This window comes from Pempheris klunzingeri, chromosome 14, assembly GCF_042242105.1.
Source record: "Pempheris klunzingeri isolate RE-2024b chromosome 14, fPemKlu1.hap1, whole genome shotgun sequence".
NCBI lineage: Eukaryota > Metazoa > Chordata > Actinopteri > Acropomatiformes > Pempheridae > Pempheris > Pempheris klunzingeri.
Genome location: NC_092025.1, coordinates 2,976,615 through 2,995,026, shown reverse-complemented (window position 1 = coordinate 2,995,026; position 18,412 = coordinate 2,976,615). Strand labels below are relative to the sequence as shown.

The 18,412-nt window shown below is 43.9% G+C and overlaps 1 protein-coding gene across 1 annotated transcript; it reads left to right on the top strand.

Annotated features, from left to right (window-relative positions):
* The first annotated feature begins 1,285 nt into the window (after positions 1–1,285).
* LOC139213325 (RNA-binding protein Nova-1-like) lies at positions 1,286–18,412 on the top strand. The gene is made up of 4 exons (XM_070844002.1): positions 1,286–1,460; positions 8,813–8,956; positions 16,773–16,939; positions 17,310–18,412. The coding sequence occupies exons 1-4, from the start codon at positions 1,286–1,288 to the stop codon at positions 18,327–18,329; spliced, it is 1,506 nt and encodes a 501-aa protein (XP_070700103.1). The 3' UTR covers positions 18,330–18,412.

Below are 18,412 nucleotides of genomic sequence, written 5' to 3'. Positions count from 1 at the left end.
AATGAGTAAATATGCACAGGTAAATACCTCTATACATGTTCAAACAGAAATAGTCATAGTTGTAAAAAGTATTTTAATTAAAAACAAATTGATAGATAGACATACTGTTAAATGTATAGCCTGAGTTAACATTTCCTAAACAGCTAGAACACAACAACAAAAGAAAGAAAGAACCACTGGCAGGGTCCAGTTACTCATCTGAGACAGTGAGTCCATGTTTATTTACATACTCCTCTTATACTATAGAGACATCACAGTGCCAGACTATGAATTGACTTAAACAAGAGGCACAGATGCCAGAGGAGTGGGATGATTCCACTCCTTTCTAATGTGAACCTTTTTTTTATCCATCTGTCTGAGGCTGATGGTTCTCTGGAGAGAGACACCTGTTACCTCCAGAAATAAGTGAAGCTGTGCTGGGAACACATGAACCACTGGCACGTGTTTATTTTATGTTTGGTTTTTTTTTTAACCTAATGAAATAGATTTAAATACTGAATATGATGTGAGCTGTTTCTCAGTACTTTGTGTTGCATAACCATGAAGGTCCTGTCGCTGGTCAGAAAAAGTCAAAGAGAAATCAAACTAGAAAAGCAACGTAAGGACCGTTTCTGTGAAGTACAGAGAGGTCAGATCCACCCGTGTGTTTGTGCGGGGACAGTGAGACCAAAAGGAACCTTCGGATTCATCTTTGCCGTGCTGGCCTCTTCTTTCGGCCGTTCAGTGGCACTGTGGTCCTCTGAGGAGCTCCCCAACTCCGCGTCTCCCCTCTGGCACTACAAAGGCAACAATAACAACAGCTGCACTTATCACACTGAGGGCTTGACAGAGAAACAAGACTGTCTTGCAGCGTCTTGCGCCTGCGAAGCTGTTGCACTTGTTTTAATGGCTGATCCTGCCTCAGACTGCTGCTGCGCTGCTTTATTTTAAGGCGCGGAGCCGCTTTGCGCGTCAACAATAAGGAGCATGCTGTTGGAGCGACGGCGGGCGCGTTAAATGGGCGCATTTCACTCAATGGGCTTTTTATATTTAGCTCTGTGGGGGACGCGCAGGACGAGCGGCGGAAAGAGGAGACCCAGATCCCGGTGTTGACTGACATTTTGATCCCTTTGAAACCGTTTCGAGCTCCCGAAAACTTGTCGTTCATTCCGCGGTGTGGGTTATCGGGCTATGTGGTGGTGAGGGTGCTGTGAGTGTGTGTGTGTGTGTGTGTGTGAGAGAGAGAGAGACACACAGAGAGAAAGGGGGAATAGCGCAAATCTATCTACAGCTCCGGAGGGGAAAGATGATGATGGCCGGTGGCGGTGGAGCAGCCGTGGACCATAACGGGATTTACTCAAACCCAAACCTCCACGGCCTGCAGCAGCCCCTCATGGAGGCTGACAGCCCGGACTCCCGCAAACGACCGCTGGAAACTCCGGCGGAGGAGGCCGGCTGTACCAAGCGCACTAACATCGGAGGTAAGAGACACACACAACAAGAAGCAGCTCATCCACCGTGTCTCCCCCACATGGAGTCAAAGCTGTTGTTGCAGAAGCCTTTGAGCGGCTAAAGCCTGGCTCCACTGTCACACCAGTGCATGCAGAGAAACTACATGCAGCAGAGAGGCAGATTTTAGGCTGGAACATGCTGCACCTGTGCAGTTGGCACTCTGACTCACTGTGTCTGTGGCTCTCAGTTCACACTGCATATCCCAGCAGGGAGAGCCTGACTCCTCTGCTCAGGTCAGCCTTGTGTTAGAAACCCAGTCACCTCTCAGCTCCACATCTGGAGCTATGCTATGGAAGTCTATGAAGTGATGATTTATGTGTAGATGCTTCAATATCACAAAGAATCTTCTGTTTATCAGCGGTGTTGTGGTTGTAGTCTGAGACAGGGATTCCCTGGTGCTTTCTTGTGCAGAGGCCAAAGATAAATCAGCATATTTCCTTAGCAAAACATTGTGAAGAGGCCTGGGACGGATAATGGGAGTAGAAACAGCTGAAAGAGAGGACGCATGACAGATATATCATCGCACATTCTTATGACATTCTGTGAATGAGTGAAGTCAAACATCTTGCTGGGCCCCTGTGATTCCTGGATCCTACAAACATGTCTCCCAGTGAAACAGTAGCCTTTAGCTTTATACTGGCCAAATTACCATCAATACAATGTGGACAGTGGCTGTTCAACCTAAAAGGGAACCCCTCTTTGATCCTGGAGAGTTCGGTGTTGAATTGTGAACACTGACAAGAAATAACAGAGCTCATGGGCTCTCTGCTGTGATGTACTGTGATGACTGTAGATTTCAGTGGGATTCTGCTTCAGGGCTGACATGCTGATTCTGAGTCTCAAACGAGCACAGTCAAATGTGTCTAAATTCCAAATGTTGAGGTGAGTTAAGCAGGAAAACTTTCCAGTGAAACTCATGCAACCCTGTATAGCCAGTATGGTACACACTAATCACCACTTGTAGCCTAGATTCCTATCAAAGTCAAGTTATTTATAGCTGGTGGGGTAAAATAAATCAGCATCTGTTTGGTAATTTTGTTAGCCTGTCATGATGTTTGCCATACCAGCTTTTAGGCTGTCTCAACTATGAAAAGTCCAATTCTGAAATATCAAAATGGTAATTAAAAACATGCAAGTGCTCCACAAGCAGGGCTTCCTGGTGTAGATGTTGGCAGATCAGAAGGTTTTTGGGGGAAAAAGCGTGACAGTAAACTAATTTAAGCTGAAGGATAGCTGCAGATTGCAAATGTTACAAGCACATGGCAGAAAACCAGCAGGTAGTGAGAGAAGTACTTGGTGAGGGGCAAAGACTGCAAAACCACTGCAGCGCCATTTTAGCAAATTGATCCTGATTTCTTCTCTGGCAGAGAAATAGAGGTGGCCAATATAGAACCAACAAGGAGGTGTGTGCACACTTGCATTATTACCCGTCAGTAAGATGTCGGAGTGCAGCAGTGAGGATGACGGCTGATTCAGTGCGCCAGCTACTGTACGTCTTATTTCAGCTTGTGATTGCTATGGTCTGCGCCTCATAGGGACCACTTATCCAAGAACTTAATGTTAATTAGACGTCCGTGGAGAACAGACAGTTTCTTCACCATATGCTACTGAAATTTGCTTTGTCTGTCTCTGTCTCAGACACCCAGCCGCTCACTGATAGCAGCATTATATCCTGTTTGTAACAGCATGAGCGCGTCTTTGCTGCACCTCAGAAATGTAATTTCAGCAAGGCACAGAAGGACCCTTGTGCCACCAGACAGTATTCTAGTGCAGATTCAGCCCCCATATGTCCTCCATTAGCACCCCTAAAGCCACTGTAGGACCGAGAAGTCACATAGTGTTCCTGCTGTTTTCACCATTTAGCTGTAGCACAGAGGCTTCACCGTGATCCTGTGTCCAGTGTCCAGGTGATATTAATGGCTAGACGGTGTGAAATTGCATTTGGAGAAATCTTAATAAATACTAAAAATACATCATTCGCATAGACAGCTCTGACTTTTCTCTGCTGTCATTTCTATAATGGTATTACTCACCATTTTACCAGCTGGACTCCTTGTTCTTTTAAGGCATCTCTGTATCACAGCTCCATTATACTACATGTCCAGAATCTGGAGCTGTGATGGACTAACTCTGAAGAGGCTGCCTTGTTTTCTCAGAGGCAAAAGTGTTCCAGATGTAGGAAAGAGTTGGACGCATGCAATTCATAGTGCAAATTATAATATGTAATATACTTTTTGCCTAACATTTGAAATGAATGTTCAGATTTCTAGGGCCTGTAAAAGAAGATTTGTGTTTGGTTTTTTTAATTATTTGTAATGGGACATTTGGTTTATTTTAAATCCTTTCATGCTGACCTGGAAGTGTAAAAAACCAATAAAACTGCGCCTTATTTCTCTATAAAATCTCAGTGTAGTATACTAAATAAGCCCGAGGTGGCTGGGGTGAAACTAATTTATGAGCCACTGCTTTATGCAATTACTAAAATTAGTATTACTCACACGTGTATTTAATATGTACTCTGACTTGAACAGGTGAGTCAACCAGCACCTACGTTCCCTCGTGTCATGTAGTAACAGTCTGAAGGCCTTTTATTATGCTATAAATGTATGTAAGGCCTTTAATCCGAAAATAAACAACATTTCTATGGTACAAGTTAGCTTAGCATTGTCTTGAAGGTGTTAGCATATGCAGTAGCTCTCCAGAATTAGATTTACGGAGGTGAAGCAGCCAATCTTGCTGACATTTGAATAAATATCAATTTAAAAAAAAAAAAAAAGAAGCACATCTGTGAGGCTAATTTGGTGCACAGTACTACAGGCTGAGCTCAGGAACAGGAGTATATGTTCACATGAAATACACAGAAGACCATTTGTAGTGGCTGCAACACAAACCCTGTGCTTTATGTGTTTGAGCACCACGTCCTATTTCATGCTATCTCCATGTTATGTGTAACGCTGCAAATTCACAGCTTGTTTGACAATGGTAGTAGACAGCCTGACAATCCTTAGCCACCCCTGTAATCACCAGCCCCTTGACTACGTCTGATATTGATCACGTTATTTCTCCTGAACTGATCATTAACATGACTGGCAGTTGCAACAAAGAGAAGAAAGCCCGTGCTCTTTCAAAGCTGAGCCCCTCGTTGTGCATTAAGAGCCGTGGACACCGAATGAGGGAAATTACTCCTCTTTTATCAGCATTGCCCTTCTCTTCTCAAAATGAACATCTTTCATTCATTTCTCTTTCTAATTACCCATACTCTGAGCCCATGTTGCTGGCAAGCATGTGCCTTCCAAAAGGTTGTGTGGCCGTGGGGATTAGGTATGATCTCGTAATGTTGCTAATGGAAAAGGTTGGCACAGGAATGTGAGCTGTATTTTTTTTTATTTTTGGTGGGAAGGACACAGGTGCCCTTGCAGAGCGATGTGACGTGAGCGGACTGTGAATTTGCCAGGTGGCAGTGAAAGAGAGAATGAGAGAGAGAGCGATAGAAATGAAGACAGAGCAAAGCGGAGAGAAAAGGAGAGATAGATAGACTGTGAGAGGGAGTGGAGTCTACAGGGAGGCTGTATCTATACACTAGAGCATCTCTCAGTGAATGAGACTGGTAGAATTTTCTGGAAGGCATTGACTCCAAACCCAAATGGGCCACGATGTTAAGGTTTGATTTGTGGATGAAACTAATCAGCAGCAAGAGTAAAAGATAAGTTTCCTTTTTAAAGGTTCCCTGGAAAGCACAGTTAAATGATGACACCTCGTGTCCACTCGCAGACACATATACGCACGCACATTTCAGCTTTGACACACATTCAGTCACTTAAGATACCTCTCGGTGTAAGATTTATAGGTGTAGTGATTGGCTTCATCACCCCCCTCCACCATTCTGCGGCACTGCCATTTGCAATGGTTGATGAGCCCCTCCGCCCTCTCAAACATGGCCGTCTAAGGGATTGGGGGTGGGGGAAAGGAGGAAAGGAGGGTAGGTGGCGTAAGGCACGCTGTCTCAGATCACTCCTCCTCCACCTCCTTCATCATCTGCTTATGCTATCCATACACCTCTTCAGCCACTGTTGAAGGTCACTTTACATGCTTCCCCATTCACCGCCGATTCCGCTACCCCAGCCACTTCACCTTTGTCACTTTCCACTAAAAAAAGTGAGTGAATGGACTGCCATACTTTATAGTGCTGCGTCAAAAGAGGCGGAGTAGGAGAGAAAATTCAATTTTTTGGGACCGGCATCGGGGGGTGGGGACATGACGTGCTGGAGGGAGGAGGCTACCCATTGGACAAGCGAGGTGTCAGTCCTGCGTGCTGCTGCAGACGGACAGGCCACTCGATGAATATGGATGAGAGCAGTGAAAAGGGTGATGCGGCAGGGAAGACCCCCCCCCTTCAAACCGATGCAGGCTTGAACAATGCGTGCCGTCTTTCACTGAAAACACTGAGAGCCTGCATTAGCATTTTCTCAGACAATTGAGGCTCTGGCCAGCTGCAGGCATGGCTCGGATGCTGCGGTGAAATCTCTTTTTCTGCACCCACTGATGAATTAGACCTCGATGAAAAAGTCGACTGGCCGCATTCCTCAACACTACCATTGCACCTATGCCTAGGCTAATGTTAAGATCCCCTTTAGAGATTGTGCACCGGCATTGATGGCGATCTGACAGAGGACTTGAGAAGCAGCAGATCTCAGAATGGGTAAGCCTCGAACTCTTTTTGTCTGACTTGTTGAATTTATCCATCATGCTAGACTATGTGTAATTTCATACACCTAAATCTCATTTGTCCATTATTGCTCATTTTTGTTCCATCGTCCTTGCTGCCTGTTGGCAGCAGGTTAGTCCATTGATATGCAGAATGGGTACTTGGAGGGGTAGTGAGAAGGAGGGAGGACGGTCACAAGGCATTTCCTCCTGACCCACCCCCCTTGAGTGACTTAACTAAACACATTTGGCTCAGCGTCCATGTCTCTCCTCCAAGCCATCCTTCCAGTATTGGAAGCAGGGGTTTGAACTACCACCCCACTGGCTCAGCTTCCCAATGTGCCCCACTGCTCCTGTTCCCTGGCGGATTGCAGCAACAGATTGCCATGTTTACTCTACCACATGACGCCATTAAAACCTGTTACTGTGATCTCAGACACTAGGACAGAATTAATTATTGACTAATGACAGCAAACGTGGCTGTGAGGGCGATGGAGGGAATCTTAGTGGCTTCCTCCCCTGCTGGGTTTACTCTGGTTGAAGATGAGCAGAAAGTTACGCAGTGGGTTTTGGCTCGTCTGTCAACAACAGGTCTTTGGATGTTTGGACTCTGCAATCAGCATCATTCAAATTAAATTCTGTGTGTGGCTACAATATCAGATATCTTGTTATACCTTGTGATGGCTCAGAAGCTTTACAGCAACCGCGTTAGACATGCATGATCTTTATTTTTCCATCAAGGTCATTTTATTGTTATTCCCTGTGAGAAAAGCGGAGAGCGGACTGCAATATAGCATGAAAATTTAAAGATCAGACAATGGCCAGAGATGTACCTACCTGCATATGTGATGTCTATGAATGGGCTTACCTCCTATTTCTTTTTTTAGGATGTTCTCAGAAAAATGACACATTGACCAGCAAATGACACATTTACTTGCTTTCAATGCTGTAAATTGTCATATCATGTCATGTGCTTTCAGGTAAATGTGGGAATAATATAAACTAGGATTTGAGATTGTCTCCACAATCCTGGCTAATGAATCTGAATCGTTAGTGAATTCCATAAACAATCATGTCATTGTCTTTATATTTGTCAGAGCCATTGGTTATGGGTGATATGCATGAAAACAAGCTTGTGTCTGAATGGAACATGAGGGGCATATTAATGCAATAAGAAGAAGGGCTAACATCTAGGCTGTGAAATTCCTTAATGTCACAGTGCCATGTTCATTCACATCTGAATCTAATGAGTGCATTACTGAGGCAACAGGTTGGTCTCAGTGCAGGGCGGTCCACCATCCGTCTTTCCTCTCCTCCACGCCGGTCAAACCCCCACATTCACTACCCTCCACAAAACATAGAATGCAGGGACACGGTGACGGACTGTGTGGCTTTTGGCTTCAGCGATCGAAAATCTTTATCACAATACACTTGAAAATGTATGTGGAATCTCGTCCTACAAAGATGGACAGTGCCTTTTTACATCTCTGCCCGCTTGAGTGACGTCACCCTTGAGGCAGCTGAAAAGGATCGAACATGACGTCATTGCATCGAAATCAGCATGCAGGGGAGATTATTTGTATCAGTGCTAAGAACGCACCTGTACCAAGCGTTTACCATGATGTCATCGTTAGAATATTTGGAAATCAGTGAGGAATAACTGCAGCTCCACATCTATAAATATGATATTTTTGAAGTGTTGTTGGCAGGCTCTTTAATTATGTTCGGGTCCAAGCTCAATATGTGGCTGATTGCTTTTTACTAGATTAGCACACTCAATGTGAGCTGGGTTTTCTTGGACTGACTCTTTGCCCACTTTAGTGCTGATTAATTCTTAATTAGCAGTGTATGAAAAGGAACTTTCCCAATTGAAAGGGAGAAACATGTTCTCCAAACTGACGTGCTGTCAATCACTGGCTGCCACAAGCCCCTCTAAGCCACAGAAGCCACTTCCAAAATGGTGGGTTTTAAACCATCTTGGCAGTATAGCCTATGAACAAATCTGTGGGATTGGTTCCCATATGTTCTTCTCACGTCTGTTAATTAAGAAGGATCACTCTGTAGTGGCATTCATGAACTGCATGGATAATGACTTCATGAGCTTGCATTTAGTCCTCTGTGTGTAACTTTCATTCTCAGAACATGTAGGCTATATTTCGCAGTCAGTTTGAACTGTAAATCCTACATTCCTTTCTATCCATGTGTGTAGAATGATTAGTAACAGTGGACCTGGCTTTGTATTTAGTCAGAGGTTGCTATAACTCCTTGAAAACAGTTAAAATTAGACCTCTGCAAACTGGAAAGGAGGTCATCATTTACTCTACGAGAAATCTGGGACAGGACACAGAACATGTCACCAATCTCTGATAAAATGTGAATGTACTGAACTCTGCAAAGACCTCAAATGGCAAAATCTCCTTCCAGAAATCATCGGAGGCATGCAGACACAAGATTGTGTTATTGCCTTTCCACATATATGTCAAAGCTATACACTACCGTTGTGCATTTTCACTAGGTTGGGCTACAGGGGGTCAGGTACCAGTATGGTGTACATGATGATGTGCAGAGCTACTTTACGAGATTTGACCCTTTCCCACTTTGTGTGTCTCTCCCCCAGAGGAGGGTGAGTACTTCCTGAAGGTGCTGATCCCCAGCTATGCAGCCGGCTCTATAATTGGCAAGGGCGGCCAGACCATCGTACAACTGCAGAAAGAGACGGGTGCCACCATTAAGCTGTCCAAATCCAAAGACTTCTACCCAGGTAAGAATGGACAGTCAGTAATTAAAATGGATGAGCATAAAGGCTCATATATATGAGAGGAGTCGCCTGACTCATTACCTCGCTGAAGGAGAGATGCTTTGGTGCAAGACAGCAGTTGATATGTCCTCTTCATTTGGCCTCCCATGAATAATTGTAGTCCATTTTAATCAAACACCAATCGTAAACACTTTGAACTTGATTGTCCATATGTCCTTGAGGGACCGAACATGCATGTCGATGTTAGAGCTGTCAGACGCAGCATTTAAGTCTGCAGGAAATTTCAGTTGCATGGCTGGCAGGTTGCACGAATCATTGCAGGGTTTTTATCCCACAGTGTGCACAGTTTCATGTCAGTGCATTACAAGAACTGTCTTGCTTTTCTGGAAAAATGACTTTGGGGTGCCATTTTATTGAAAAAATGAGCACAAATTATTTGACGCTTAGCATACCTTGAAACGCATGAATTGTGCTGGAAAGTCTCACTCACAAATGGCTACAGGAGAAGCATGCTCGTGCAGCTCCGTGACCCTTATCCCATCGAGGTCAAAGCTGAACCATCTTATCCCCCAAACACACTCACACACACCTGAGTTGCAGAGGAGCTTTTGTCCTTCATGCCTCAGAGGAGGCTTCAACCTACTGAAAACTAACAGGTGCTGAACGTCTCGCTGCTTATTAGGTCCAGATGTTTTCTGTGATAACTGATGCGAGCAAATAATCCCTGTGTAGTAATATACTTTTTACTGTACATATATTTAGAACATATAATTAGCTCTGACGACACGAAATAGGTACCAGTGCACATGATCTATGAAACATGAGCAGCACAAAATATGAATGTAAGAAATACTACAGATGTTTTTAAATTATAGGGTTCACAGTTAGTTCTCTGCTTGCCTGAAATAACTACCACTATAAAACAGCAAAGACAGAGAAAGACTGCTCCCCACCACTCAATTTTCCATCATAATGGCTACCCTCAGTATTGAATGTGTCCTGTAACCTCTGAAATTTCATCTGAAAAAGAGTCTTGAGATTATTTAGAGCACAAAATTATACTGCCGAATAAAGCACAGCATGGTTTGAATTTGACCTGTCCTGTTGGGAGTTACAGGTGATATATTCAGACTGACTGAAGCCTGGCGAAGAATTACTGAGCGCTGCAGGAAGGGAAAAGACGGATGTGCTAGCAAATATTTTTCTTGTACTATTTCTTCCACCATGTTTCTGTTAGACATGATGAAAGGAGACGTGTTTACGGGGCACGGCTCGAACTTCTCACACGAGGCCGACTATGTTCAAGGAAATCAAGCTACTTTATTGGTATAAGAACAAATGAATGGAGTGTTATGTATTCTTATTTCTCTCTTTGGATTGTGGACGTGTTCATAGGCCACCACCTGCTCTGCCCATCCCCCTACTCATTATCGTGATGAGTGAGAAGAGGAGTTCAGGGAGAGGGTGCTGGCAAGGATTTGATTGGGTGGTAGTTCTGGCCCACACAAGTAAAATGAAACGACTGCTACTGTACACTGCACAATAGCTGAGAGTGCTGCTTTCTGAGAAGTCAGTAGAGGCTAAACCTTTTAAAAACTCAAGCTTTATTAAGTGTGAGCCACTTGGTGAAGTTTGTAACAGAAACAAATAGGTGTTGATATTATATCCTGTGCTGAATTTTAGAGGTAAGCAATTCGGCATGTCAAACTTATCAGCTACATCTGTTTTACCTTCCTTCATCATTGAATCAGCTGCAGTTTAAACTAATATAGCATGCTAATGCCATTACACACAGTTCACGCCCTCCTTTCGCATCCTGCGGCAGCCCGAGCACTCTCCAACTACTACAGCACAATCGCACACTAGAGAAATCAAGGGACAACAACTGATGCAGCCATTTTCTTCTGCAATCCTCTCTGTGATGGCTCAGTCTGAGACTCCCACCCACTTCACATCTCCCATCCGTCAGTGTAAGACATGACACCATGAATTCAAAGGTCCTGATGGGAACTGTACAACTGGGCCCTGCAGTGGCAGACTGAGATGGATGAGCAGAGATAGTGAAGGGTGTGGATGATGCATGATTGTATGTGAGCGAGGGGACAGGGGGGCAGGCCCAGAAATAGCCTGTTTCAATCTCTCTCTGTGGACGTGACCCCTCTCCCAGCTGTACTCAAGCTGTTCCAACACACGCCAAGTTTCCTCTTCCCTCTTCCCCCTCACTGTTTCTTCAGATTTGGTTCCTGGTAGTTTCGAGAGTTCAGGCCAGATAAGATGACATCATACTTCTCTTAAAATGTTGTTTGCATGCTTGCCTCCCAGCACATCGGCACTTACTGTTTTTGTTTCTATTATTTGGATTGAACCCATCTGAACTCTTGCATGGCCGGATTACTCGAGCCCCCATAAATGCAGCACGCCATGCATTCACCCACTCTCGCTGTGCATTCAACACATACACACACACACACCTACTCACACCTACTTACACACATCCGCATATTTAAGCAGCTGCAGAGAGAGCCGTGGGAGTTCACGATTTGAACATAAACTTAGAAACAAACTTCAAACCCTTTGCTTTGTGCAGCTGGCCTCCAGCCAAGTACATGTATTGAGTTACTTCGTACGGCACGAACAGATGAGGCTGTTGTGATGTCATAGAAACATTATTATGTTTTCCATTATCTGATCATTAGAAGATCAATCACAACATGTGACTTCATACTGGAAAACACCACTATTCCATAGACTATAAAGTGAGGCATTTCCTTCAGAGGGGAGTAGACAAAGAAACTACAGCAGATGTACACTTTGTTGCCTCTCAACAGTATCCCCATATGCAGTATGTGCTCACTAATGCTCCCTATAGGACAGTATCACTTCTATCTAGGATGACATCATGGGCGGGGTTTTCAAACTAATGGAAACTGCAGCCTTTTCTTTCTCCAGATCCATGACTTTGCCGCCAGTGAACAGCAACTCTTCCTGGTGTTGTTCACCAGTAAGAGCTGTTCCACTACACTGTACACTATAGTGATCTCTGTTTTGTGGTGATAGGCAAATGTTAGTTGATTTAAAGGGGCACTTCATCAGTTTTACACATTAGTTTACTTGACGTTACAAGGAGTAGTACCCAGCCTATGAGATCGGTTGATTATGTAATCAGGGTTCACTTAATTTGGGCTTAGACGCTGTTTTTTTTTCAACTGAAAGCTGCATCACAAACTGAAGGGCATTGGTGGGCATTTAGGTGTCAAGGGGGTTCTAATGAAAGACACTACTGAGTTGCATAATAGGAAATACAGGACCCAGCATTTTTAGAATTTTACCCTATATTACGGATTAAAAGTCTGGATATCTCAGCCTCTGCAGCTTTTGACCATTCTTTTTTTGATCTGTCTATTGCAAGTTCCCAAACTGTAAGGAAATGTAATACTAAAGCGCTGGAATATCCATTATGCACATTTTTCCCAAACTAATTGCTGGAATAGCTTGTCACTTTTAGCTGCCATAAATCTTGAAATGATAGCCTACGTCATGAAATTGCAATCCATTTGCAAACATAGTGATTTAATAATTGAGACAGAGACAGTTATGAGGAGTCAGTAGGTACAGATGAACTATTTTCTGCGTCTCCTCTCTTCCCACTAATGAAACAGATAAAATGTTGCCAGTTGTTTTCTTAGAAGGCTTCCTTTGTCAGTGTTGATGTCAGTAGAGTATTGAATAATCCCAGCAGTACACTGGAAATGAAACCATATTGTTCACAATAGCTTGTTGTTTGCAACTAAACAAATTGCCTGATTTGCTTTTAAACACTGCAGATCTGTGCTGCAGTTCCATACAACCCTAATGCTACCAGGTATACGCCGTGGCTAATGTTTACAGTGCACCATTTTGGCAGTGAATAAAAAAGAAATGAATGTGCTTCACTATATTTTTGCTAACAGGAAAAAAACACAAGACAAATACCACATGAATAACTGTGACTTTGAAACATGAAGGTCAACGTCACATTTGAGAGGTTCACCATTAGTGAGTTTCTTTATTTGTTTCACAAAATGTCCTTGGCATCATCACACTACTTTCCACAACTAGTAGTCATTTTAGTAGCTTTGTATACCTTCTCCATTTATGTAGTATCACGGCACATGGCATCCACTGATCAGAAATCTGGCACCTTCAGTCTGCAAATTATGTCATTTGTTAGAGTTAGAGTTACTATGGACCAGAGCCGAAATTGCTGAAATTATTTAGTTGTTTAATTTTCACCTGACTACCAGCTGTTTTCTTCTTTATATCTTATTATAATTATTTCTGCTTCTCATCTCAACTTTCAAGCCTCTCCGTACTGTTTGATACATTTGATGTATTCGATTTGCCTTTCTGACAGGGATTTCTGATGCATGCTCGTCTAACTTCATAGTCCTTTATTAGTAGTTGAACATTTGTTAAAATGGAAGTATGATGCATTTTTCTTATTATCAACAACGAATGTATCCCACTAACAAGTATTGTGTGTGTGTGTGTGTGTGTGTGTGTGTGTGTGTGTGTGTGTGTGTGTGTGTGTGTGTGTGTGTGTGTGTGTGTGTGTGCCTGTGTAACCATACAGCTCCATTGCTGTCCAAGAACTATTAAAAACCCGTCAATGAACCACACAGTTCACACGCATTTCTTCATTATCTGCGTTATCCCACATACACTACGTATCAATGTGTATCATTCCACCACTGAAAGTAGTCCCCATCAAATGCAAATTACACTCGTATCTGAGTCATCTTTGCCAAAAAAAACTATAGTGCCCTGCTGTTCTGGGAAATTACTGGATCTTTAAAAAAAAAAAAAACAACTATATATTTGCGAGCCACTTTAAAAGATTTAGTGGGAACTAATATAAAAAAGGTGAACTAATACATTGCTGGTTTTGGTCTTTTCATGGGGTGTCTCCAGCCTTATCCTTTAACACCCTTAAAATAATAAAGATTATGTGTAACTTCAAACAACAGTGGTCTTTAAGTTTTGATCAAAGTCTCACCCAGGAGGACTTTGTCAGTATCTTCTGATAGTAAAACCCCTGGTGTATTTTAATGTGACACAGGCATCAGATCCTACATTGCTGCAGTCCTAAATGATGCTTTTTGTTACTCCAAAAGGTGTCTTGTCAGGACCGAGTACATGATGCAAACCAGTCTGTTGCTTAATGGTTCATTTCTGTGTGAAATGTTAGAAAAGGTTTGTGAGAATATATGAGCGGGGTTTACTGCCTTTTATCAAAGATGGCAAAAGCACTTGGATTTCCAGCACACATATTCAAGCTCAATTCGCAGTGTGAATAATTACTTAAAAAATCTGACGATGCGATGACAGTAATTATAGGTGATACTTTTTATGTGGCATGCTAACAGTCTGAATAATATTTGACAAAAGTTTTGGATAAGCTAAGGCAAACACAGACAAACTCAGGTAGTGAGACAAAAATATTGAAACTTTCCTTCTTCAGGATCAAGATAGAAGACCTGAGAGTCATGGCTCTCTCGGGGAAAGCTGAAGGCTGCTATGTGTGCTCTCTGGGGCACTGACACATTTCTCTCCCCTCCTGCCAACAAGAGGACGAGCAGCTAACTCTTACTGCAACTCAAAGCCTTTATTATGAAATCTGTCACCCTCAAATAGACACAAAAGGCGAGAGCTGATGCAAGCAATTTAGGAAGCAAAAGGGTGGAGAATGAAAATGTAACATTCAGATAGTTTCATGTCCTCTTTATGGTGTCTCATCGGAGACAAAAGTTGTAGTCGTACTGTATATCATGGTCTCTGCCGTTGGATAAACTGACCTGGAAGCAGCACCGTCATTCCTTGAAGAACTTTATAGATGCAGAGAAGTTTAACTTGAGGTTTCTGTGCCAAGCAAATGAGTGGGACCTCCTCACCAAGCGATGAATGTTGGGAAAGTGAAGCAAAAGCTCTATGTCTTCTAAGGATATGTTGCGTCACTCAAAATGGCCTAGTTTTTTTTTTTTTTTTTGTTGTTGCGCCGGGGTAGGGCAGGAGAGTGCTCAGTCTGAATAAATTCCAGTAAGTCAGACTAAGGTGAAATCACTGTCTGAAAGTCCCAGTTTTTTTGTTTACCTCCACTGTAATTAGTTTTTGGTCACACACAGCCTCCTCATATTTTATTTGATGTGCCTGTATCCTGGCTGCATATACAGAGCATTTCACACACAAGAATTAATATCCTTTTACCATTTCCTCCAGCATTCTCACCATTAATAGAAACAATTGGACATAACAGGGAATAGGCTTAATAGGAGATAACACTGTTTATCTTGTCTGATTAATTTTCAAACAAGTGACACTGGAAAACATCCACTGCAGCCAATGCATGCATGTGGTTAATAGAATGCATTGTATTTGTTATCACTTTGAAATGTTATTGATCACATTCTATGATAAATGTATGTGCCGACATAAAAATCTACAACAGGTCAAGTGCCTGTATTCTCAAGCTTCATTCTGTCACTTTGTCACTTCAAGAATGACAGGCAGGTGCAGTGCACTAACACAGAGCAGGGCCAACTGTGCTCTGTCCCAGGCTTGGAGAGATTTCATTTATAGCCTGTCTGTTTGTCTTTCAGTGGGATTTGTATTTTGGTTAATTCAGGTCACTTTTTGTAAAAAATAAGTTGACAGTCAGAAATAGGGTACAATGTGCACGACCTGTATCTGCAACCGTTTTAATTAATGGTCTTTGTGCATTATGTTGCACTGAATGTCTGTTGTCAAGGACTACTAAGGAAATAAGATTAGTTGCAGCTGCTATTTCCCCCATTTTGCCCAAGTATCGTTTCCTACTGCTTTTCCTTACACGAATGAACTGACCTGTTGACTATTTAAATCCATTATCGGACATGTCTATGGCGTAAAGCCTCTCAGATATGTCTAACTCATTTTCCTTGATTCATGTTAGGATTTCCTTACTGCTGGTTATGGCTCGGGGAACAGATGCAGATGCGTGTCCCCCTATCATGTAATTTGAGATTCAGTTGAATTAGAGGTGGAAATGCCAACACTGAACTAGAGCAGCACTTTCCAGACACAGGATCACCTTATCAGCTGGTCTTTCCCATTTACACATTTCACTCAATAAAGGGAGAAAATGTGACTCTTTCCTCTCATGAAAGTATTTGCTTTATTCCGATTTATGCCCTCCTGTTAAGAGATCTAAGAGATTCAGGAGACATTTCATATTCACTTCACCCAAAGAGTAAATGCTAAAGAGAGCAAGGCAGGAAGGTTGATACAAAAGGGAGAGTGTTTTAAAAATCGTGCGAGCAAGTATAAAGGACTCGCTGTTGCATCACCTGTTTCCACGGCTCGGCCCCTTTACCATAGCAACGGAATGCCGGTTGGGTCGTCAATGTGGGTGTAGAAAGAAGCTTAGAGGAGGAACAAGTGTGTGTTTAGTCTATTAGAGCTGCAAGGCAAGGAGAGGCTCAGTATTTCAGCACTGAAAGAGTTACATCATTGAAGAGGAATCCTTCACCCCCCCCCTGTGGCTTGCTAACCAAGCACTGTTCTTTCTTTCAGCTGTTTCTCTGTTGATTGTGTAAACGGTGGGAGCAAGGAATACTTTAGTATTTGGATCTCTTTGTAAAATATCAAAGAACATTTTTCATTGCCAAGACATGTTAATATGAATGTAGATTTTAGTCCAGTCCCTAGCAAATTCCTCAAATCTGCTCGCCAAGTATCCTCCACTCAGAGCACACTACAGTAGCTGATCACTTTTGTTTGTCCTCTTCCTCCTCTCTCATCACAGGAACAACAGAACGCGTCTGTCTGATACAGGGTACAGTCGAAGCCCTCAATGGTGTCCACAACTTCATTGCTGAGAAAGTCCGTGAAATGCCCCAGAGCGCCCAGAAGCCCGAACCAGTCAGCATACTGCAGCCACAGACCACCGTCAACCCCGACCGCGTCAAACAGGTGAGATACTGTACAGCCAGTAGGGTCAGGAGGGTGTGTGGTCACTATGGGGAAGGAACAGCTCACTTCCAGGATACCTTGTTTATTAGTCACCAGTCTTGTTCTCTGGGCCATGACCCACAGTCTGGTAGGGTCAGGAAAATGTGAGGGTATGTGGTTATTTTTACCCACAGTCTTTCATAGCTAGAAAGAGCCGTGTGGCAGCTGCAGCCTAAACCCCTGGGATTAACAAATCGCTGAGTAAAGCGGGGGCTGGTGTAGTACTCTGACTCAGTGAGAGATATCCCTCTTTCTGTCAACCATTTACGCTGTTAAATCTTTCTCTCTTGTTACCTTTTATTGCTACTTCAATCTTTTTATTTCTCCACAGGCCAAATTGATTGTGCCCAATAGCACAGCTGGGCTGATCATTGGCAAGGGCGGAGCCACAGTGAAAGCAGTGATGGAGCAGTCAGGTGCTTGGGTCCAGCTCTCCCAGAAGCCAGAGGGCATCAACCTGCAGGAGCGAGTGGTGACCATCAGTGGGGAGCCTGAACAGAACCGCAAGGCTGTGGAAATCATAGTACAGAAGATCCAGGAGGACCCTCAGAGCAGCAGCTGCCTCAACATCAGCTATTCCAACGTCTCAGGCCCAGTGGCCAACTCCAACCCCACCGGTTCCCCCTACGCTAACACGGCCGAGGTGCTGCCCAACGCAGCCGCAGCAGCTGCCACTGCCTCCAGCCTTCTGGGCCAGGCAGGCTTGACGGGAATGGGCGCCTTCCCTGCCACCATGTCCAGCTTCTCTGGCAATGATCTGCTGGCCATCACCTCAGCCCTCAACACGCTGGCCAGCTACGGCTACAACACTAACACCCTCGGCTTGGGCCTCAACCCTGCAGCCGCTTCTGGGGTCCTTGCTGCAGTAGCAGCTAGTGCTAACCCGGCTGCTGCTGCTGCAGCTAACCTACTGGCCTCCTACGCCAGCGATGCCTCCAGCAGTGCTGGCCACCCTGCTACGGGCCTCGGGGGGTTCTCCCTAGGTTCTCTAGCAGCTGCTACAGGGGCTTCCAATGGTTACCTAAATGCTTCATCCCCACTGATGGCCTCCTCCCTGTTGGCAACAGAGAAGCTGGCGGATGGGGCCAAGGACGTGGTTGAGATTGCTGTGCCCGAGAATCTGGTTGGTGCCATTTTGGGGAAAGGAGGGAAAACGCTGGTAGAGTACCAGGAGCTAACAGGAGCCCGCATCCAGATCTCAAAAAAGGGAGAGTTCATTCCTGGTACTCGGAACCGTAAAGTTACCATAACAGGGTCCCCAGCCGCTACGCAAGCAGCGCAGTATCTGATCAGCCAGCGGATCACTTACGAGCAGGGCGTGCGCGCTACCAACCCACAAAAGGTGGGCTAAACGGAAAAAGAAGAGGAAAGAAGGAAAGGATGAAGACAGAGACAGAAGGGAATTGAAACGGTCACGATGAATAGAAAAAAGAA

Excerpts from the sequence above, each read along its gene's own strand:
- LOC139213325 (XM_070844002.1), top strand. The coding sequence starts at position 1,286 with ATGATGATGGCCGGTGGCGGTGGAGCAGCCGTGGACCATAACGGGATT. Across the intron at positions 1,461-8,812 it reads CAAGCGCACTAACATCGGAG|AGGAGGGTGAGTACTTCCTG; the intron begins GTAAGAGACACA and ends TCTCTCCCCCAG. Across the intron at positions 8,957-16,772 it reads ATCCAAAGACTTCTACCCAG|GAACAACAGAACGCGTCTGT; the intron begins GTAAGAATGGAC and ends CTCTCATCACAG.